Source organism: Carcharodon carcharias, chromosome 22, assembly GCF_017639515.1.
Source record: "Carcharodon carcharias isolate sCarCar2 chromosome 22, sCarCar2.pri, whole genome shotgun sequence".
Classification (NCBI taxonomy): Eukaryota; Metazoa; Chordata; class Chondrichthyes; order Lamniformes; family Lamnidae; genus Carcharodon; species Carcharodon carcharias.
The window spans coordinates 22,951,121-22,974,955 of record NC_054488.1 but is presented as its reverse complement, the minus strand read 5'-3'; the positions used below and the strand labels follow the sequence as shown (position 1 = coordinate 22,974,955).

Here is a 23,835-nt window from a genome sequence, read left to right as displayed (position 1 = left end):
CCCTGCCTTTTCCTTTGTAAGCCTACTTAGCCCCTCTCCAGAACTCTCCCCCACTCTATTTAGTTTAAACCCCTCTCTACAGCCCTAGCTATTTGATTCACAAGGACACTGGTCCCAGCACAGTTCAAGTGAAGCCCGTCCCACTGGAACAGCTCCCTGCTACCCCAGTCCTGATGCCAGTGCCCCATGAACTGAAACCCATTCCTCCCACACCAATCTTTGAGCCATGCATTTAACTCCTTGACTTTATCTACCCTATGCCAGTTTGCCCATGGCTCAGATAGTAATCCCAAGATTATTATCTTGGAGGTTCTACTTTTGAATTTAGCTCCTAACTGTTCAAATTCTTTCAGCAGAACTTCCTTTCTAGCTCTAGCAATGTTGTTGGTACAAATGATGACAACTGGATCCCTCCCCTCCCACTCCAAGTTCCCCTCTAGCCCTGAGGAGATGCCCTTAACCCTGGCACTGGGCAGGCAACACAGCCTTTGGGACTTACGCTCATGGCTGCAGAGAACAGTGTCTATCCACCTAATTATACAGTCTCTTACCGCTACTGTGTTCCTATTTCCTCCCCCCACTTGAATGGCTCCCTGTACCACGGTCCCATGGTCAGTTTGCTCATCCTCCCTGCAGCGCCTGCTGTCATCCACGCAGCTTGCAAGAACCTTGCAAAAATCTTGCAAGACAATTGCAGGCTCTGAAGGCTCCTCGAATGCTGCCCCCTGGGTCCCCATACCTGCCTCACCTGCAGTCACACCCTCCTGTCCCTGATCACAGACCAAATTTGAATGAACTAACCTGAGGGGTGTGACCGCCTCCTGGAGCAACGTGTCCAGGTAACTTTCCCCCACCCTGATGTGGCACAATGTCTGCAGCTTGGATTCCAGCTCCTCAACTTGGATCTGAAGTTCTTAGAGCTGCAAACACTTGGTATAGATCTGCTCACTCTGGATCACCTTGGTATCCAGCAGCACCCACATGCTGCAGCAGCAGCACATCACCCATCCTGCCATTACTATCATATTTTATTTAATTTGTTGATTAATTACTCTAGTATCCCGGTCCTTTCCACTTGAAGAATTCCCCACTCTTTATACTTTATTGTTATTAATATTTTTACACCAGTATTGTTCTTATACTAAACAAGCTATTTTAAAAGGAGAAAAAAAAAGACGAGACCGAAACACAAACTAAAGGTCTTACTTTTACTTTAAAGACTAGAAATACACACTAATCCTACTCACCAATCAACTGCTTTCCCTGCTCTCGCATCACGCTGTGCTTTGTGACGTCACTCCACTGCTGGTCTCACGTGAATTCTCCGCGCTCTTTTTTTAAATGAAGTCTCCCCGCTCTCCCCACTCTTTTTTAATTGAAGTCTCCTTACTATTTTTAAAATGAAGTCTATACGCTCTCTCCTTTCTTTTTTAAATGAAATCTCCTCTCTCTCCCTGCTGTATTTAAAATGGACATCTTCCTGCACTCCGCGCTCTTTTTAAAATGAACTCTCCTCGCTCTCCTGTTCTTTTTAAAATGGAAGCCACCCGGCTCTATCCTGCTCATTTTAAATGAAGACTACGCGCTCTCCCCAGGCTTTTTTAAATGTAGTCTCTTCATTCTCTGTAATATTTTTAAATGAAGCTTCTCTGCTCCCCCTGCTCCTTTTAAATGCAGTCTCCCCATTCTTCTTAAATGTAGGCTCCCCGCTATTTGAGAGTTTGAGAATCGGTCGGTGTGTTGGTGTTTGAGACTCGGTCGGTGTGTTGGAGTTTGAGACTCGGTCGGTGTGTTGGTGTTTGAGACTCGGTCGGTGTGTTGGTGTTTGAGACTCGGTCGGTGTGTTGGTGTTTGGGTCTCGGTCAGTGTGTTGGTGTTTGAGACTTGGTCAGTGTGTTGGTGTTTGAGACATGGTCGGTGTGTTGGTGTTTGAGACTCGGTCGGTGTGTTGGTGTTTAAGACTCGGTTGGTATATTGGAGTTTGAGACTCGGTCGGTGTGTTGGTGTTTAAGACTCGGTCGGTGTGTTGGTGTTTGAGACTTGGTCGGTGTGTTGGTGTTTGAGTCTCGGATGGTGTGTTGGTGTTTGAGACTCGGTCGGTGTGTTGGTGTTTAAGACTCGGTCGGTGTGTTGGTGTTTGAGACTTGGTCGGTGTGTTGGTGTTTGAGTCTCGGGCGGTGTGTTGGTGTTTGAGACTCGGTTGGTGTGTTGGTGTTTGAGACTCGGTCGGTGTGTTGGTGTTTGAGACTCGGTCGGTGTGTTGGTATTCAGGACTCCGTCGGTGTGTTAGTATTCAGGACTCGGTCGGTGTATTGGTGTTTGAGACTCGGTCGGTGTGTTGGTATTCAGGACTCGGTCGGTGTGTTAGTATTCAGGACTCGGTCGGTGTATTGGTGTTTTAGACTCGGTCGGTGTGTTGGTATTCAGGACTCGGTCAGTGTGTTGGTGCAGAGGTGTATGTCCCTCAGGTGGATGCGCTCCCAGCCAGATCGGTTGTAAAATAGTGCTCAATTAAGTTGGGTGAAAGCCCCGATGTCATCGCGCATTCACACGATATTTCACTTGGTGGGCATGTATCCACCCCACCATTAATTGGCAGCCACCTAAGGCCATTAACAGTCCAGTTGACAATGATTTTTCGTTGCCTGTGCGATTTTGTACTCCTTGCACAGGCAAAACAGGCAGCCGACATTTTCAAAAACCTCATCCAAGGGCAGGATAAAACGGGTCAGCGGCATTGCCAGTGTGAGTAGTGATGGGTTTAGTAGATAGTTTGCTGCTGGGGACTTAATGACATTTGGCACCTTCATCTCTGTTTTGGGCTTCATTGTTAGAACTTCCAGGCTTCATATCAGGACTTATTGGCGTCTCCAAGGCCCCCGAGGATTCAGACTGTGTGGACCCTCCCTGGTAATGGGGACTGTGGTCTCTGCTTGTGGCACCTCCTCTGAGGAGGAAGAGGGGGGCAGAAGGGACAGGAGGCCACGTGTCCCTGTGCAGCTTCCAGGGGAGGGACCTGTGGGAGGAGAGGTGCAGGCACAAGGGGCATAGGGCCAGCTGGAAGTCGAAGGCTGAAGGGGCCGCAGAAGATGCCACTATCCTGCTGCCAGAGTTTACAGGTGGTGATGCAGTTACCTCAATATGTCTGAGGTGCAATGCTGAAGGAGGCTCCGCCTCTCCAGGGAGCCCGTGACCTCCGTCTGTCAGAGGATCGGCCCTGAGATCAGTTCCGACTATATGGGTGGACACCCCATGCCAGTGCCTTTAAAGGTCACAGTGGCCCTCAACTTCTATGCCTCTGGCCCTTTCCAGGGCTCACCGGGTGATCTGTGTGGAGTCTCCCATCAGCTGTCCATAGTTGTCACAAGCTGGTGACAGAAGCTCTGTTCAGGTGGGTACTGACTTTTATTCTTTACCGTATGGATGAGGCCAGCCAGGCTGAGCGAGCCGGAGGCTTTGCAGCGATTGCTGGTTTCCCCCTTGTCCAGGGTGCCATCAACTGTACACATGTGGCCATCAAGGAGCCAGTGGGTGGGCCGGATACCTTCGTCAGGAAGGGATTCCATTTGATGAACGTGCAGATAGTGTGTGACCACAGGATGCTGATTCTACAAGTCTGTGCAAGGTACCCAGGCAGCTCCCACGACACCTACATCCTCAGACACTCCCAGGTGCCGGGGCTCTTCAGTGCTCCAGCCCGGCTGGATGGATGGCTGCTGGGTGACAAGGGCTATCAGTTGAAGAGGTGGCTGGTGATGCCTCTCCACCATCCAAGAACAGAAGCAGAGGAGTGTTACAATGGGAGTCATGGCTCCACAAGGGTGGTGGTAGAGAGGACAATAGTCTTCTCAAGATGTGCTTCTGATGTGGGGGCCATTCAGGGGGTGTGCTACCATACCCCGCAGAGTGGGTGTCACTGCTAGTGGTTGCATGCTGCACTCTCCACAATCTGGCACTGGCAAGGGGGGATTCACTGGAGGGAGGAGATCTTGATGCAGCTCCACAGGCCACAGATGATGAGTCCAGTAGTGAGTCAGAAGAGGAGCATGGTGAAGAGGATGTTGAAGATGTGCAGCTAGACCTCAGTAACCTGCAGGGAGCCAGGGACACCAGGGATGCCTTGATCCAACACTCCTTCAGCTTGGCTACCTTCAAACACATGCCAGCGCTGCTGCCTCCATCCTGGATATCTGAAGGACCCTTTCATTTGAACACAAAGAACACTTGGTGCCTGTGCAATAAAGTTCAGAGCCACTTCCATCCAGCATTACATACTGGCATTCCCCACACTAATGAAATAAAAAGGTGAGGCATACTCAGACCATTATGACAAAAACAAAATTTATCTCATTTTGTCAATTCCAAACTATTTACACAAACTTCTCTGGTCTTCATTCCCAGACCAGTATAAATAAAGTAAACGTGAAGGAACGTAAGATCACAGTGACCTGTCCCTCTTGTGCTCACTGTACCTTTAACTTAGGCTTGTGAGTGCCACGTCTTGGTGCCCCCACCTTGCTGGCACCAGCATTGGAGACAGCCTGCTGACCCTGCTGTCTTGTTGGCTTTGATGACCTTGGCAGTCGTCTTCTGGCCAGTGGAGCCTGTGCTGGCCCAGCCTGGGAGGGAGCAGCCAGTGCCATGGCTGACATCTCCCCAGTCACTGCAGTCTCATCAGAAGCTACAGTCACTGGCAGAGGGGCGGAGGAGCTGCTGCCATTGCCAGAGCACCCTGAGAGGAGCTCACGGAGATGATGAGCAGCTCGTGCATCAACATGAGGTCGCTCTGGACCTCCCTGCTCGCCATTCATGGACGGGCACCTAGCTGGGATACTGGGTGCCTCATCCACCTCCCACACTAGCACTGGACACCTGAGCCCGGGGTGTGAGGGATTGAGGGTCCGAGCGCAACCCCAAGAGACCCTCATTGATTCCCTGGAGCTGCCTTTCTATGACAGTCGCCACTCTCTCAATGGAGGAGGCATTACGCTTGGTCATGAGGGTCAAAGCAGTGCTAATGCTCCACATGGACTCCTCCATAATGGAAACCATGGCACGTAGACCCTCATGGATCTCCATCAGATCCTCCCGAACTTCTCGCTGGACATCCAGCATCTGCCGCCTAATGGACGATTCCAGAGGCTCATCATCAGCCTTCACATGAGCATTGTCCTGGTCTCCAGGAGTCCTCCAACTGCTGGTGCCCTGGGCACTCTCTGCCTCTGCTTGCACCTCAAGCAAGTGTGAAGTGCCCTCACCAATGTGCACCAAGATACTAGCTACCAAACTAATGCCCACCAAGGTGCTGATATCAGTGTTGGTGCCTGCTTCAGAGAGCGGGTGTGACGCAGGTACAACAGAAACTCGGTGGTCCTCCAGCATCAGCGTTGGCTTTTTGAGGTCCGCAGAGCGAATGCCTGCTGGTGAGCCTAAAAGGGAGAACAAGAACATGTCATTAGTTAAAGTCATCACACTGTCACTGTGCATACCGGGCACCCAGGTGAGACAATGGAGATCTATATCACAGTGCCATCGTCTTTCAATGATCAATGGGGACTTCAGGTTCAAGGCTCACATCTATGAAGAGCCTACACTAGAAAGGTTGCACAATCCGAAACTCTCACCTCTGTGCACTGCGCTCTTACCTTGGTCTGGCACCCCGTCTCTCCACACCCAGTTGCACATTGAGTGTGCCGACTCTGAAGCTCCAGGGCATCTAGCTCGAACCTGCTGAGCAGCAGGAGGCTGGGCTGCCCTCTGTCTGGTTATGACTCGCTTTCTCCTGAAAGGACAGAGGAGCATTGATTAGTCCACTCTCTACCTGCAGCGCCATTGCAGCCTGGCCAACCCCAGCTTAGGAACACCTCACAGGGCACATCCGAGTCGTGGCCCTCGAGCCACAAGGGACTCAGTCCAAGCAGACAGGATTCACCCCCTTGGCCAGCTCCCGTGTCATTGACAGTTGGCACTCAGACTCTAGCACACCTGAGGTCCACAGGGGGATGGCCACATTTAAACTTAACATTTCTGCACACTGAACCTTGTCAACGCGGTCCTCACCCTTAGAGCAGCAGGTTATTGAAGAGCTTCCAGCACTGCACCATGTGCGCCGCACCACATCATGGCTACTCCCAGTGCTGCCACCTCCTCCCATGCCCTCTTGGTGAGGTGCAGTGGCTTCCTCCTCCCATCTCTGGGGCCAAGTGTGTCCCTCCTGGCAGCCGCCTCCGCCAGAAGGATGGCAAGGTACTTGTCGGAAAAGCAGGGAGCTGAGTGACCACCTGATCGGACACTCCCGGGGCAACACCCACCCATCGACCTCAAAATCCTGCCCTTGGTGTTTGAGACTCGGTCGGTGTGTTGGTGTTTGAGACTCGGTCCGTGAGTTGGTGTTTGAGACTTGGACAGTGTGTTGGTGTTTGAGACTCGGTCGGTGAGTTGGTGTTTGAGACTCGGTTGGTGAGTTGGTGTTTGAGACTCGGTCAGTGTGTTGGTGTTTGAGACTCGGTCGGTGTGTTGATGTTTGAGTCTCGGTGGGTGTGTTGGTGTTTGAGACTCGGTCAGTGTGTTGGTGTTTGAGACATGGTCGGTGTGTTGGTGTTTGAGACACGGTCGGTGTGTTGGTGTTTGAGACTCGGTCAGTGTGTTGGTGTTTGAGACTCGGTCGGTGTTTTGGTGTTTTAGACTCGGTCAGTGTGTTGGTGTTTGAGACTCGGTCAGTGTGTTGGTGTTTGAGACACAGTTGGTGTGTTGGTGTTTGAGACTCGGTCGGTGTGTTGGTGTTTGAGACTCGGTCGGTGTTTTGGTGTTTTAGACTCGGTCAGTGTGTTGGTGTTTGAGACTTGGTTGGTGTGTTGGTGTTTGAGACTCGGTCAGTGTGTTGGTGTTTGAGTCTCGGTCGGTGTGTTGGTGTTTGAGACTCGGTCGGTGCGTTGGTGGTTTAGACTCAGTCGGTGTGTTGGTGTTTGAGACTCGGTCGGTGTGTTGGTGTTTGAGACTCGGTGGGTGTGTTGGTGTTTGAGACTTGGTCAGTGAGTTGGTGTTTGAGACTCGATCGGTGTCTTGGTGTTTGAGTCTCGGTGGGTGTGTTGGTGTTGGAGACTCGATGGGTGTGTTGGTGTTTGAGACTCGGACAGTGTTTTGGTGTTTTAGACTCGGTGGGTGTGTTGGTGTTTGAGACTCGGTCGGTGTGTTGGTGTTTGAGACTCGGTCGGTGTGTTGGTGTTTGAGAATCGGTGGGTGTGTTGGTGTTTGAGACTTGGTTAGTGAGTTGGTGTTTGAGACTCGATCGGTGTTTTGGTGTTTGAGTCTCGGTGGGTGTGTTGGTGTTTGAGACTCGATGGGTGTGTTGGTGTTTGAGACTCGGACAGTGTGTTGGTGTTTGAGACTCGGTCGGTGTGTTGGTGTTTGAGACTCGGTCGGTGTTTTGGTGTTTTAGACTCGGTGGGTGTGTTGGTGTTTGAGACTCGGTCGGTGTGTTGGTGTTTGAGACTCGGTCGGTGTTTTGGTGTTTGAGACTCGGTCGGTGTGTTGGTGTTTGAGACTTGGACAGTGTGTTGGTGTTTGAGACTCGGTCGGTGTGTTGGTGTTTGAGACTCGGTCGGTGTTTTGGTGTTTGAGACTCGGTTGGTGTGTTGGTGTTTGAGACTCGGTCGGTGTGTTGATGTTTGAGACTCGATGGGTGTGTTGGTGTTTGAGACTCGTTCGCTTTGTTGGTTTTTGAGACTCGGTCAGTGTGTTGGTGCTTGAGACTCGGTCAGTGTGTTGGTGTTTGAGACTCGGTCGGTGTGTTGGTTTTGAGACTCGGTCAGTGTGTTGGTGTTTGAGACTCGGTCAGTGTGTTGGTGTTTGAGACTCGGTCGGTTTGTTGGTTTTTGAGACTCGGTCAGTGTGTTGGTGTTTGAGACTCGGTCAGTGTGTTGGTGTTTGAGACTCGGTCGGTGTGTTGGTGTTTGAGTCTTGTTCGGTGTGTTGGTGTTTGAGACTCGGTGGGTGTGTTGGTGTTTGAGACTCAGTCGGTGTGTTGGTGTTTGAGACTCGGTCGGTGTGTTGGTGTTTGAGTCTCGGTCGGTGTGTTGGTGTTTGAGTCTCAGTCGGTGTGTTGGTGTTGGAGACTCGGTCAGTGTGTTGGTGTTTTAGACTCTGTCGGTTTGTTGGTGTTTGAGACTCGCTCAGTGTGTTGGTGTTTGAGACTCGGTCGGTGTTTTGGTGTCTGAGACTCAGTCGGTGTGTTGGTGTTTGAGACTCGGTCGGTGTGTTGGTGTTTGAGACTCGGTCGTTGTGTTGGTGTCTGAGAATCAATCTGTGTGTTGGTGTCTGAGACTCGGTCGGTCTTTTGGTGTTTGAGATTTTTTCAGTGTGCTGGTATTTGTCACTTGGTCAGTGTCATGGTGTTTGAAGCCCAATCTGGGTGAGCCACTAGCTGTATTGTTGGTTACCAGTGGACACAGATTTAGGACATTTCACAAAATAAAGGAGAATGAGGAAACTTTTCTAAGAAGTGAGCTAATGAACTGGAGTGCGCTACCTGAAAAGGTGGTCAATGCGGAATGATTTCAGATAAATACTTGAAGGAGAAAACAGTTATAGTATTATGGGTAATAGCTGAGATTAAAATATTTCTCACTAAGAGTTGTCTCAGGCACGATGGGCCTATGGTTATATGTTTTTATGATTGAATGTACTAGAATCATTTCACATTTTCCCATCTGACTAACTGATATTTGTTTCAGTGAGCTGCCATTGCTGATCTCTCGGATGCAGAAGAATGGTGACCAGGTGGAGAAGGACATTCTGGACACTGAGAATAAATTACTCGCTGTGAGTATGAGTTCTTCAGTTGAGAATCCCAGGCAACAGTGTGGGAGACAACCAAAGTTGAAAAGAGTCAGAGGCAATATTATGTTAAGCAAAAAAGAATGGTTAGATGAAAGGTAGAGATTCATTTATATGCTGTAAACACACTTCACGACCTCAACGTTGGTATTTTCGAAGTGTGTTTACTGTTGTAAAGTCAGGAAAGACAGCTTTGTGTTTCAACTTGCACATGGCAAGCTCCCAAGGTAAACAATGAAATAAATGAGTGATAATCTGCGGTTAATTATTGGCCAGGACACCAGGCAAACTGTCCTGTTGTTTTTTTGAAATATTGCCATGGGATCATTTACATCCTCCTAAGAGGGCATACAGGGGTGATAAGTGAACAAGATGTGGTGCAAGTTAGGACATGGGCCGTCAAGTTTTGAATGACCATAAGTTTATGGAGGGTAGACAGTGGGAGGCTGGTCAGCAGGGAGTTGGAATAGTCAGGTCTAGATGTAATGAAGGCATGGATAAAGTTTCAGCAGCAGATGAGATGAGGCAAGTGTGAAGTTGGACTATGTTGAGGAGGTGGAAACAGGCAGTCTCTGAGTGATGTGTGGGTAGTGGTCAGAAGCTCATCACAGGGTGAAATATTCGACCAAGATTGTGAACAGTGCGGTTCAGCCTCAGATTGTAGCCAGTGAGGAATAGAGTGGGTAGGGAACGGAGTTTGGAGTGGTGATCAAAAACAATGGCTTCAGTCTACCCATAATATATTTGCAGGACATTTCTGCTCAACCAATACTTGATGGTGGACAAACAGTATAATCATTTAGAGACAGGGGAGGAGTCGAGAGAGGTGGTCGTGAGGTAGAGCATTTGGAAACTAACCCTGTGCTTTTGGATGATGTTGTGAAAGGGCAGCATGTAGATCAGAAATAGGAGGGGGCTAAGGATAGAGCCTTGGGTGACACCAGAGGTGATGGTATGGCAGTGGGAAGATACACCATTGCAGGAGATTTCCTGGCTCTGATTGGATAGACTGATAGAGAGAAGTTTACAATGGGGTAAAATTGACACAAAGTGAGACAAAAACTTGATAGCAGGAAGGTTTCTTGACAGAAAGTGTATACAGATGTGAATTTCTAAATACTATTGATTTGACCCTTTATTCTTGATTGATAATTTCAGGATAGACTAAACTACCAGAACAAACATCCATTCAAATATGAGTCCGTGAACAAGGAGAATTTGGCTCGCTCAGAAGGACTCCTTAAGGACCTTTTCCTGGATGCAGACAAGGCAAAGAAGCTGAAACACCCACAGGCAAATGAGATTGAAAATGAGTGAGTTGATAGTATCGAGGTCTGGATTAATTACCTGGAGAATGTGTGTTCAAATCTCACCAGGACAATTAGAGAATTTAACTCGAGAAAATCTGAAAGTAAAAGGCCGGTGTCAGTAAAAGTACTGTTTGTTTGATTGAAAACCCAACTGATTCACGAATGTCTTTTCGAGATGGAAACCTCTCGCCTTCACCCAGCCTGTGATTCCTTTGTTACCAATTCATCAGCCAGTGGGAACAATCTTTCACTGTTTAGCCTCTCATGACACTTGATCATTTTGATTCCTTTGCCTAACTTCCTAATCGGTAAATTCAGTGAAAAAAAAGCCTCAGATACTGACCCTTTCTTTGTAATTGTAACAATTCTTTGTGGTGTTATTTTACAGAATATTCACTGACCCCTGTGGGTCCAGTATCCATCCTATAACCCATCCTTTGGATTTTAGAAATTGTACCCAGAAAATTATGGCTGTCTTGACCAAAAGAATAAAAGGGGAGGTGAGGAGAAACATTTCCACACATAGGATCCTTAGGACATGGAATGCCTGCCCAGCAACAGCAGGAGATCCACATTTCAAAGGGACGTGGATAAATATTTGTGAAAAAGGAACATTTAATATGGTCAATCTTGTTAGTACAGAACTTGAATATTGCTGAAAAGAGAGACATGTTGCTGAAGGTTTTCATATTGCACTCATCAGGACAAATGCAAGAACGCCAAATTTCAAACGATCACAACAATTTATACCCCAGGAGAAAAGGGGTGCTTTTTGCTGGTTGGCAAGCGAACTCTAATTGGCTGAAATATTGCTATGGAGTAAGCAACGGGGAACTATAGGCTCCTCATGCTTCCGGGTAATTCAAAAAATGTTCAAGGCTTAAACCTATTTGTTTTGTTTGCAGAAGATCAGTATCTGCTATGAATGCATGCCGCTTCTAGCAAGTATATATGAGCCATGTTAGGGGCTTGACTGATCATCTTAAATTGGTTGTTGGTCTAAATATTAGCACACTCAGGATTGTTCAACAAGTTCTACTCAGTTGCGGAATCATATCTAACAGTAGACATTTTATTTTGGGTTTTGCGTGCGTGAGCTGGTTGAGTGCAGTCTGTACTTTGCCTATTACGAGCAGCTGGAGGAACATGTTGCTTGATTTGATCAGCTGATCATTGAGCGGTACGGCCGGTGTACCTGGCATTGCACCGGCACTCAAATTCATACACAATGTTGCTGTCTACTGTTAGATGTGATTCTGCGATTGGGCAGCACTTGCTGGATAAACCTGAGTGTGTTAATAGCCACATTAACAATCAATTTAAGATAATCAGTCACGCTCATTATGTGGCTCATTTACGCTGAGTCCAGGCTCCCATGGGAGAGTCTTGCAAACTGGCAGAATACCAAAAGTTTGAGGAAGGGCTGCCCATAGTTTTCCCAACATAATGGGCAGTTATAGCCAAACTTTTTGATACTTGCTGTGAGGAAGCAGGACCCACAGATGACATCAGGGACTTGGAAAGTCACTGCTAAGGAATAACGGATACCTGTGAGTGAGTTATAGACTGAGATCTAAAGAAGGGACTCCGGTGGTTTATATATAGAATAATGGATATCAGGGAGTGAGATATAGGCTGGGCTTCAATCAAGGGGCTTGGGTATTTTATATATATAGAATAATAAATGCTCATGAGTGAGACACAGGCTGGTATCTAATTGAAGGCATCGGAAGGTTTGTATATAGAATGTCAGACGCTGGGGAGCGAGTTACAGGCTGGAATCTAATCAGGGAGTTCAGTGGGGTTTATATATACATATAAAAAACACAGTCACTCAGGAATGAGATACATGTATATGTGCTGAAGTCTCTAGAATGGAACTTAAACCTTTGGATTCATCAGTGCTATCATTAAGCCACGGCTGACAACTGACAACAGGCTGAAATCAAGATGGCATCGTGCAAAACATCAACAAGCACCTTAGGATCACAGCAAGGTTAACCAGTAAGAACTTATTGTTATTTTTACATATTTAATGTTTGTTTCTGTTTAGCATCAAGAGAATGCATGAACGCTGGGTGCAACAGTGCTCATCATATCGAGACCTCTACGAGAAGCTTGAACTCCCCAAAATGGATAATTCTGTGGATTGGCCTGACATCCTGGAACAGAAGCAGGTACAGTACTCACTTTCTGCTAAGACCCTGATTGAGAGGCCAGGATATACAGCAGGAGATGGCTTGAATCCATTTCTGTGAACATAAGCTCATCTAAAACTTGTATCCTAACATGCACCAGGTCCAGTTCACTCATCACCCCTATAATTGCTGATATGCATTGGCTCCCAAATTCTCATTCCCCTTTTCAAATCCACCTCTGGCCTTGTCCCTCCCCTATCCGTGTAACCTCCTCCTTTAGAGCAGGCGAACAGAGATTGCTCTAAAACATAAACAGGAATACCTGGAAAAACTCAGCAGGTCTGGCAGCATCGGCGGAGAAGAAAAGAGTTGACATTTCAAGTCCTCATGACCCTTCAACAGAACTGAGTGAATATAAGGAGAGGGGTGAAATATAAGCTGGTTTAAGGTTGGGGGTGGGGGGGGGGGGGAGGGAAAGGGGGTGGGGAGAGAAGTGAGGGGGGTGTGGTGTGGTTGTAGGGACAAGCAAGCAGTGATAGGAGCAGATAATCAAAAGATGTCACAGACAAAAGAACAAAAGAACACAGAGGGGTTGAAGTTGGTGATATTATCTAAACGAATGTGCTAATTAAGAATGGATGGTAGGGCACTCAAGGAAGAGCTCTAGTGGGGGTGGGGGGAGCATAAAAGATTTAAAAATAATGGAAATAGGTGGGAAAAGAAAAATCTATATAAATTATTGGAAAAAACAAAAGGAAGGGGGAAGAAACAGAAAGGGAGTAGGGATGGAGGAGGGAGTTCAAGATCTAAATTTGTTGAATTCAATATTCAGTCCGGAAGGCTGTAAAGTGCCTAGTCGGAAGATGAGGTGCTGTTCCTCCAGTTTGCGTTGGGCTTCACTGGAACATTGCAGCAAGCCAATCGAGATTGCTCTATTTCTCCCAATTCTGGCCAGTTGTACATCCTCAGCTTCCATCGCTGTACTAGTGGTTGTGCTTTCAGCTAAGTTTCTAAGCTCTGGAATTCCCCCCCTAAACCACTTCTCCTCTCTACCTCTCTCTCTGTGTTTATCCTTAAAATTCACTACATTTACAAGCTTTTAGTCACCTGTCCTAATGTCTCTTTAATGAAAACAGAAAATGCTGGAAATAAGCAGCAAATCTGGCATGTCTGGAGAGCGAAACAGAGTTGATGGCTGGGATTTTCCAGTCCTGCCAGTGATGGGCATCATTACAGGGAGGGATGGGGAAATCTTATCTCCAAATTTTCCCATCCCGCAGGTGATGGTGCCGGACACTGGTGGGACCGGAACATCCTGCCGAATGTTTCAGATCAAAGAGTTTTCTTGACTTCTGAAGAAAATATTTTGAAAAATATTAATATATTTTTCCAAGCAACTATTTGAAAAATATTTTAAACGTATAAAAAAGAATCATATTCTGCATTTGTAGATCTCTGTAGGCCATTGGTTTAGTAGAAATTTATACACCATTTATCTTTGCATTTAGGGTTAGTGCCAATTGCTTTGCATTGATACCAAAGAATAGGAAATGTCTGCTTTCGAGGGGTCATGTGTTTGCAGCAACGCAGAGCAATCAGGTGACCTTTAATCCCATAAAATCAGCGGGTTAAATGATCCAAGCTTGAAACTTACCCTGATGGCTTGATCCCATTTGAAGGCCCTGGGTTCACATGTTTCAGTTTAACATGCGCGAACTTAAAGGGGAGAATTTTCTTCCCATCGGGGAGGGGAGGGGGTTAGGCAGGAGCAGGCGTGGGCAGGTGCACAGCTGATTGCCGCCCGCGATCAGCTGGGTGCCGCTATTTTGTGTGGGCGAGCCAATTAAGGCCCACCCAGAGTGACGCGTACCCAGAAGCGCTGTGCGCTCCCTCTGCAGATGAGGGGAGTAGGCTGAGTCGGGGCACAGAGCTGCCTCAGGGAGATTAGTTTGAATTTGAAAATTTTAAATAAAGAAAAAAAAAGTTTTAAGACATGTCCCCTGATGTGACAGTGTCACATGAGCTGGGACATGCCTATGAATTTTATTTAAAAATTTTCTTAAACTTTAAAAACCTTCATGTGACCTCATCCCGCCTGTGGATGAGGTTTCTTGATAAATGCGAAGGCTGCTTGGGCTCTTCACCTGCCCCCCCGCCAACCTTAAGGTTGGACAGGCAGCTCCATTAATTAGTTTAATTGATATTTAAATGGCCTTAATAGGTCTTTGACAGTTCGGCGGGCACACAGCCATCTCTGGTGCGCGCCTGCCGAACTGAGGACCAGAATGACGCGGGGTGATGCCGGGACGCACACCCGACCTCACCGCGTGTTATTTTACACGTTGGTGAGCAGGGCTGCCCTCACACACCAACCTGAAGATTCTGGCCAAAATGTTTGTGCAGGAGCTTCTCAACTGAGGTGCTTCCAGATTAAAGCTGAAAGAAGAGTAAATAGGGTAAAACTGTTTTCACTGGGGGTGGTTTGGTAACAGAGAACACAATTGGGAAGGAACCAAAGTGGAAGATGAGGTGCTCTTCCTTTACGCAGCAAGTTATGATCTGGAATGCTTGGCCTGTCCATGTTTATACGAAGATTTCACCGCCTTCTATTCTAGGTAGGTTTCACATTTTCCATTTGTATGTTGACAGAGGGAAGTCAATAATGGTGGATATGGACCACAGTTGCCACAGTTGGAAAGACAGATTGCAAGTCACCACATATTGAGTAAAGAAGTCGAAGCTTACGGGCCACAAATCAACAGTCAGACCATCACCAACCCGGTAAGGAAGAGTGGATGGCAAGGTGTTGGCCAGCATTTAAGAGCTATGGAGGCTTCAGTCTCCTTTCTAGCCCAATATTTACTGCAATGTATTTTATTTTGAGATTGGCACCATGTCTGAAATGTTTGTGGATTCTACGTCCCAAAGGAGCGAATCAGATTCCAAACCTGTTCTCTGTTGCTTGGCAGGCAGGTGGCTTTTTAGGGAAAATTTCCCCTCTTGACAATTAAGGTGAACAGTTCCAGCAAATCACAATTGGAGAGAGAGAGAGAAAACATGTTTTGATTGCAGCTGAACAGAACAGTGCTCCCGTATAAATGCCTACCCCTGACCAGCTGCACAGTAATGGCTCGTTTGACAGTATTGAAGAATTTCTTACCAATGGGTGTCAGCCATGGCTCAGTGCTTGTGCTGTCACCTCTGATTAAGAAGAAACTTGAACACACAATTTAGGCTGACACTCCTGTGGAGTACTGAGGGAATGCTGCACTGTCAAGGTACCTATTTCTGACCAGATGCTAAACTAAGGCCCATCCCTTGTGGCCTTAAGGTCCATTAAGAGCCAACCACGAGGTAATCCCATGCAAAGACTAGTGTGGGAGAAGTGGGCTTTGGTTTGTGAGGCACTGGTATCAGTACTGGGGAAAATGGGGGCTGTACCCATTTGGACAGTTTACACCTGAACCGTGCTGGGACCAGTGTCCTCCCAAATCGCATAACTAGTGAAGTAGAGAGGGCTTTAAACTAAACAAGAGGGGTGAGGGATCAAGCTTGGGTAGAGGTAGAATCAAGACAGGAGAGCAAAATAGTAATATGAGAAATGAGGGTCAGGGAATAACAGGAAGGGACGGTGAGAAAAAAAACCTAAGAATACATCAACAGTCAAGACTAGATGTTACAAGGTAACAAAAAGACAAAACTGAAGGCTCTCTATCTGAATGTACGTAGCATTCAAAACAAAGTAAATGAATTGATGGACCACACTGAAGTAAATAAATATGATCTGATAGCAATTACGGAGATGTGGCTGCAAGATGACAAAGATTGGGTCCTTAATATTGAGGGTACATGACATTCAAGAAGAATAGGAAGCTAGGTAAAGGCGGAGAGGTAGCTCTGTTACTCAAAGAGGGCATTAGTGCAATAGTTAAGAATGACCTTGGTTCAGGAGATCAGGGTATAGAATCCGTTTGGGTGGAGATGAGGAATAGTAAAGGAAAAAAGTCATAGTGGGAGTGGTCTACAGGCCCCCCAACTGTAACCATAGTGTAGGACAAAGTATTCAAGAGAAAATATTGTGTGCTTGTGATAAAGGGACAGCAATAATCTTGGGTGATTTTAATCTACACAAACCAGAAAAATCAGATTGGCAGTAGAAACCTGGATGAGGAATTCATAGAATGCTTTAAAGATAGTTTCTTAGAGCAGCACGTTCTGGAACAAAACAGAGAGCAGATTATATTAGACTTGGTATTGTGTAATGTGACAGGATTAATTAATGACCTCAGAGTAAAGGCACCCTTAGGTAGCAGCGACCACAATATGATTGAATTTTCCATCCAGTTTGAAAGAGGGAAGAGTGGGTCTAAGACTAGTATCTTAAACTTAAATAAGGGCAACTATGTGGGAATGAAAGCTGAACTAGCTGAAGTGAACTGGGAAACTAGGCTAGAAGATAGATCAATAGAGAAGCAGTGGCAGACATTTAAGGGGATATTTCAAAGTATTCAGAATAAGTATATTCCTATCATAAAGAAGAATTCTAAGGGGAGGACCCACCATCTGTGGATAACTAAAGAAGTTAAGAAAGCGTCAAACTTAAGCAAAAAACATATAATTCTGCAAAGATGAGTGGCAGGACAGATGTTTGGTCAGAATATAAAGAACAGCAGAAATTGGCTAGAAGGTTAACCAGGAGAAAGAAATTAGAGAATGAGGAGAAGCTAGCTAGAAATATAAAAACGCATAGCAAGAGTTTCTACAGGTATTTAAAAAGGATAAGAGTAAGTAAAGTGAGTGTTGGTCCTCTAGAGAGTGACTGTGGAGAGTTAATAGTAGATAATAAGGAAATGGTAGAAGAAATGAACAAATACTTTGCTTCTATGTTCGCTATAGAGGATACAAAAATACATTCCAGTAATTGCTGCAAATCAGGAGGTGAAAGGGAGAGAGGAACTTGGTGAAATTAAAATCACTAGGGAAACGGTACTCAGCAAACTGACGGAGCGGTGGGGTCTGGGTCCTGATGCACTACATCCTAGGGTCTTAAAAGAGGTGGCCAATGAGGTGGTCGATGCACTGGTGTTAATTTTCCAAAACTTGCTAGGTTCTGGAAAGGTTCCCTCAGACTGGAAAGTAGCAAATATAACCCCTCTGTTCAAGAAGGGCAGGAGGCAGAAAACAGGAAACTATAGGCCAGTTAGCTTGGCACCTGTCATGAGGAAGTTGTTAGAATCGATCATTAAGGAGGTTATAGCTGGGCACTTAGAAGAGCTCAAGGCAATCAGGAAAAGTCAGCATGGTTTTGTGAAAAGAAAATCATGTTTAACCAATTTACTGGAGTTCTTTGAAGGAGTAACATGAGCTGTGGATAAAGGGGAGCCTCTGGATGTACTGTACTTGGATTTCCAGAAGGCATTTGATAAGGTGCCACATGAAAAGCTATTACAGAAAATAAAAGCGCATGGTGTAGGGGGTAATATATTAGCATGGATAGAAGATTGGCTGGCTGGCAGAAAGCAGACAGTATGCATAAATGGGTCACTTTTGGATTGGAAGGATGTGAACACAGGGGTCTGTGCTGGGGCCTCAACTTTTTACAATTTACATCAATGATTTAGATGAGGGGAACGAAGACATGGTAGCTAAATTTGCAGATGACACAAAGATAGGTAGGAAAGTATGTTGTGAAGAGGACCTGAGGTTGCAGATGGATATAGATAGGCTGAGTGAGTAGGCAAAGATCTGGCAAATGGAGTTTAATGTGGGAAAATGTAAAGTTGTTCACTTTGGCAGGAAGAACAAAAAAGCAAAGTATTACTTAAATGGAGAACAGCTGCATAATTCTGAGGTGCAGAAGGATCTAGGTGTTCTAGTATATGAGTCACAAAAAGTTAATATGCAGGCACAGCAAGTAATTAAGAAGGCTAATGGAATGCTATCCTTTATTAAGAGAGGTATTGAACATTAAAGTAAGGATGTTATGCTTCAATTATGCAGGGCATTGGTGAGACTACATCTCGAATACTGTGTGCAGTTTTGGTCTCCTTTTTTAAGAAAGGATGTAAATGCATTGGAGGCGGTTCAAAGGAGGTTTACCAGATTGATACTTAGAATGAGTGGGTTGTCCTCTGAGGAAAGGTTGGACAGACTGGGCTTGAAACAAGAGTTTAGAAGAGTGAGGGATGATTTGATTGAAGTATACAAGATCCTTAATGGCCTTGACAAAGTGGACATTGAAAAGGTGTTTCCTCTTGTGGGTGAGTCCAGGACTAGGGGACATGGCTTTAAGATTAGGGGTTGTCTTAATGGGACAGAGATCAGAAGAAATTTTTTCTCTGAGGGCTGTGCAACTTTGGAACTCTGCCTCAGAAGACGGTAGAACGGGGTCATTGAATATTTTTAAGGGAGAGGTAGATGGATTCTTGTTAAGCAAGGGAATCAAAGGTTATTGGGGATAAATGGAATGTGGAAATCAAAGCGCAAGAAGATCAGCCATGATCTTTTTGAATGGTGGAGCAGGCTCGAGGATCAGAATGGTCTACTCCTGTTCCTATTTCTTATGTTCTTAAACCACACAAGTTAGGATGCATTCTCTTCTCTGATGGATATTTGTGAACCAGTTGGGTTTTTACAACAAAACAGCAGTGTTCATGCTGATTTTTCTGATGCTAGGCCCCAAAATTACCAGATCTGTTGGACTTAATTTTACTTCTTGGTCATGGTGGGATTTGAACTCATGACTCATTACTGCTATGGCACTGTTGTAGATATTGGATCTTCTGCAAATCAGAAGATGAAGCAAGTCCCTTTAAAGAACTAATCAAACATACATACATAGAATTAGGAGCAGGAGGAGATCAGTCAGCCCTTCAAGCCATTCAATGAGATCATGGCTGACCTCAACTCCACATTTCCACCTACCCCTGATAACCTTTTACCCTCTTACTTATCAAGAATCTATCTACCTCTGTCTTAAAAATATTCAAAGACTCTTCTTCCACTGCCTTAAGGAAGAGATTCCCAAAGACTCTTAACCCGCTGAGAGAAAAAAAATTCTCCTCATCTCTATCCTAAATGGGCAACCCCTTATTTCTAAACAGTGGCCTCTAGTACTAGATTCTCCCACAAGAGGAAACATCCTCTCCACATCAACCTTGTCAAGACACCTCAGGATGTTATATGTTTCAATCAAGTTATCTCTTATTCTTCTAATCTCCAGCAGATACAAGCCTAGCCTGTCCAACCTTTCCTCATAAGACAACCTGCCCATTCCAGGTATAAGTTTAGTAAACCTTCTCTGAACTGCTTCCAATGAACTTACATCCTTCCTTGAATCAGGAGACCAATACTATGCACAGTATTCCAGATGTGGGCTCAGCAACGCCCTGTATAACTAAAGCACAACTTCACTACTTCAGTATTCAAATCCCCTCGCAATAAATGATAACATTCTATTAGCTTTCCTAATTACTTGCTGTACCTGCAATTTATGCACCAGAACCCCTAGATCCCTCCGCAACTCAGAGCTCCGCAGTCTCTCACCATTTAGATAATGTACTTCATTTTTGTATTTTTCCTGCCAAAATGGACAATTTCACACTCTCCCACATTGTACTTCATTTGCAGGTCTTTGCTCCCTCACTTAACCTATTTATTTCCCTTTGTAGCCTCCTTGTGTCCTCTTCACATCTTACTATCCTACCTATCTTTGTATCATCAGCAAATTTAGCAATCATACTTTCTGTCCCTTCATCCAAGTCATTTATATAAATTGTAAGAAGTTGAAGCCCCAGCAGTGATCCCTGTGGCAGACCACTCTTTTGCATCTTGCTAACCAGAAAAAGATCTATTTATGCCTACATCCTGTTTCCTGTTAGCTAGTCAATCTTCTATCCATGCCAATATGTTACCCCCGATACCATGAGCTTTTATTTTCTGCAATAACCTTTGATGTGGCACTCTATCAAATATCTTCTTGAAATCTAAGTACACTACATCCACTGCTTCCCCTTCATCCGCAGCCTATGTTACTTCTTCAGAGGACTCCAATAAATGTGTTAAACATGATATCCCTCTCATAAAACCCTGTTAACTCTGCCTGATGTTATGACGTGGCAGGTGATGTGTGCTAAGTGGACCAAATCCACAAGGGAAACTTGGCCACGCTTTCAGAACAGTATTGCAATTTGTATTTATTACAAGAAGATGTGTTCATTGAATTCAGAAGTAGCAAGTCCACTAAGACCTTTGGAGATTTAAAAAATTAAATTAAAATATTTATTAATAAAAGAAAAGATTTCAAGCACATACATAAGATTACAATTACTTAATACTATAGCAAATCCTAAAATTCTTAATTAATCTAACTTCTAACTACACACCACCTTTAAGGCAACAGTCCAAAATAGGTTTTAAATTTAAAAGCAAGCCAGCAAGTTACCACAGCACCCACTCGTCAGTGGATTTCCAAAGGCTTTTTCCGAACTTTAGTTACTGGACATACCAAACTTTTGCAAAAATGGCTGGAGGCTTCTTCAAAGCTGTTTCATAGACTCCTGTTAGATCTTACACGGCCCCCCCAACATGGTCTTCCATTTCCCTTTATATACGTTTCTCTCTCTTTAATCTGTAAATTCCATTGATCCATACATCTTTGCAAATTTACTTTTCCCATGATACAAAAATCTTTCATGTTGCTGATATGACCTCTTTCCTTTTGGGAAAAATAAACACACTGCTTGGCCTTACTTATCTTATCAATTGTAAACATCCTACCATCCCTTTGAAATCCAAACAACTCCATCAATTATCTAAAAATGCAAATTTCCATCACATCTTATATGATAAGACCTCAGCCATGCTTACTCATTAGCATTTCAAGTACCCTTCTCCACCTAACTCGTTTTGATAATTTCAAGCTTGCAGTGTAGCTGACTCCAACTCAATTAAATCACACACACACAGAATCATCCATGCTCACCCCTATAAACATACTTTACAATAATCCACAATAATATAATGAAAATTATTATCGTTTTGTAACACTGATTACCCTGAATTTTTCCAAGTGCCTTGCTATAATATCTTTAGTAATAGCTTCTAACATTTTTCCAATGACAAATGTTAAGATAACTGGCCTGTAGTTTCCTGCTTTCTGTCTCCCTGCCTTTTTGAATAAAGGAGCTATATTTGCTATTTTCCAATCCAATGGAACCTTTCCCAAATCTAGGACATTTTGGAAAATTAAAACCAACACGTCAACTATCTCACTAGCCATTTCTTTTAAGACCCTAGGATGAAGTCCATCAAGACCCGGGGTTTTGCAGCTCCAATGATTTTCTCAGTATCACTTCCTTGGTGATTGTAATTTTCCCAGATTCCTCCCTCCCTTCCATTTCTTGATTTACAGCTATTTCTGGGGTGTTACTTATATCCTCTGTAGTGAAGACCGATGCAAAATACCTATTCGATTCATCTGCTATCTCCTTATTTTCCATTATTATTATAAACCAAAGTGTTGGGAGGGGAAAACAACTGATAAAGGGCAAGATTAACATGGGATGGCTCTGTCACGGAGAGATAGTTAACAGGCTTAACAGCCAACAAGCTTTTCAAAAAGCTACAAAGTTCACCTTAATAACTGGTGAAACACTATTTGAAAGACCAAAAGGGAATGGAGGCAGCAGGGGGGCATTACTGATATCTTTTCTTTGTCTTACAGGAGGAGCTCAAGAATGCCCAGAAGCAGTACAAAAACCTGCTGGTGAGTTGTCATTGCATAATTGTGAGTGAGCTTCACTAGGGCACATGTGAATTATGCCATCTGTTCACTTCAGTCCATTCAATGTCAAATTCGGTGTCAGGGCTGGATTTTATTGCCCCCTGCCAGGTGTGCTTTCGGTGATGGGTAGGCACGTGAAACACGAGGGGTGCCCAGCCCACTACCTTCCTGCCCACCCCTGAGCTGCCCCCCATAATACATCAAAATCGCCAGTCCGTCCAACATGTTTAAATAAATAACTAAAGGTCAATTGAGCTTGGTAGTAAGCCAAATGACTGGTATATTTTGTTGCCTACACCATAACGTGGTTGGAGTGGGCAGGCAGGCAGGAGTGGACAGTCCTTTATTTGAGGCCAAGTTGAAAAAGGCTGGAAGGAAGGGGGGTACATAATTCGGGGAGTCCCATGTGCACTTCATTCCTCGCCATCTGCCCTCCAAAACCCAGGTCCCCTCCCTGGGCTATCGGATCCCTCCCCACCATAAAGGCCCTGGGTGTTCCTGTCTCCAGCAGCAATCACTCTTTTTCCTGCTCTTCTTAGCAGTGCCCACTACTGAGCTCTGGCACTGCCAGGACCCCTAGAGGTACCCGCCAATCAGATTCTCTCGCAGGCAAGACCTCCTGTCTACTGAGGTGCAGAACCCTCACCCTCTCTTCGCTTAGCTCACCAGCAGTGCATTATGGCTGGAAGGCAGGCTTCTTCCTGGTGTGTGGCTGCTGGCTAACTTGCCTTCTGGGGATGGGGGCATGAGCAGTCTGCACACCCTCCTTCTGTGTCCCAACTACCCCGTTCCCCGCCGCCTGGTAAAATCCAGTCCACAGATTCAGTGTCAGATTCAGTATCGGTCAATTCAGTGTCAGATTCAATCACAGTCTGTTCAGTGCCCTGGTCAGTGGAGACTGAAGGAGCCCTCCTGGGTCTGAACAATGCTGTAAGGCGGTGCCCCAGTTCGTGGGCTTCACTAGCCCTTATTCTTTAACCTAACTCCCTGCTGTTTATCTGCTTTTCTGTTTAAAAACAAAGTGCAATCAACCACAAAATGATTCAGTGATTCTTTATCCCATCACAACACTCAACCTCACAGCTCTTTAGCTAAATCCCCTCCAAGTCACTCACCATCCTGACTTGGAAATATATCGCTGTTTCTTCACTGTCGCTGGGTTAAAAGCCTGCAACTCCCTTCCTAACAGCACTGTGGGTGTACCTACACCACATGGACTGCAGCGGTTCAAGAAGGCAGCTCACCAGCACATTCTCAAGGGCAATTAGGGATGGGCAATAAATGTTGACCCAGCCAGCGAAGCTCACATCCTGTGAATGAATAAAACAAAACACTGGTGGTGGTAATCTTTCGAACAATCTCACTCTCCTTTAAGTTGTTTCCATCTTTTCCTTTTATTTTTCTCTCCTCCTTCATCTTCATCTCTTCTCTAACTTTAGTTTCTCATCTTCTTTTACTTTTCTCATTCCATTTTTCTCCTGTCCTCCATTTTGCAGTTTTCTGGGGCTTCCAGGTTTCACTACATGTCTGTCAGTCTTTCTGTGTGTCTACTGGTCTGACAGCTTGTGTGTCTGCCTGTTGCCTGCCTCTGTATCTGCCTGTGCATCTGTGCCTGTGTGTTTGTATGTTTGCCTATTTGTTTCTGATGCCAGACTCTCCGTGGCTGCTTTCCTCCTTGGGTTTTCCTGTGCCTCCAGCAATTTCAGGACTTGTGTACCTTTGTCCCATTCCCTTCCTTGCACCCCTGGCTGTTCCTCATTATGTTCCC

The 23,835-nt window shown here is 45.4% G+C and overlaps 1 protein-coding gene across 2 annotated transcripts in view; it reads left to right on the top strand.

Annotated features, from left to right (window-relative positions):
• evpla (envoplakin a) overlaps positions 1–23,835 on the top strand; it is an 82,740-nt gene that overhangs the window by 23,809 nt on the left and 35,096 nt on the right. For both annotated transcript variants that reach the window (XM_041217218.1, XM_041217219.1), the window contains exons 2-6: positions 8,733–8,820; positions 9,994–10,148; positions 12,199–12,322; positions 14,933–15,064; positions 22,008–22,049. In XM_041217218.1, the coding sequence (XP_041073152.1) occupies positions 8,733–8,820; positions 9,994–10,148; positions 12,199–12,322; positions 14,933–15,064; positions 22,008–22,049 (541 nt within the window). The remainder of the gene's footprint in view (positions 1–8,732; positions 8,821–9,993; positions 10,149–12,198; positions 12,323–14,932; positions 15,065–22,007; positions 22,050–23,835) is intronic.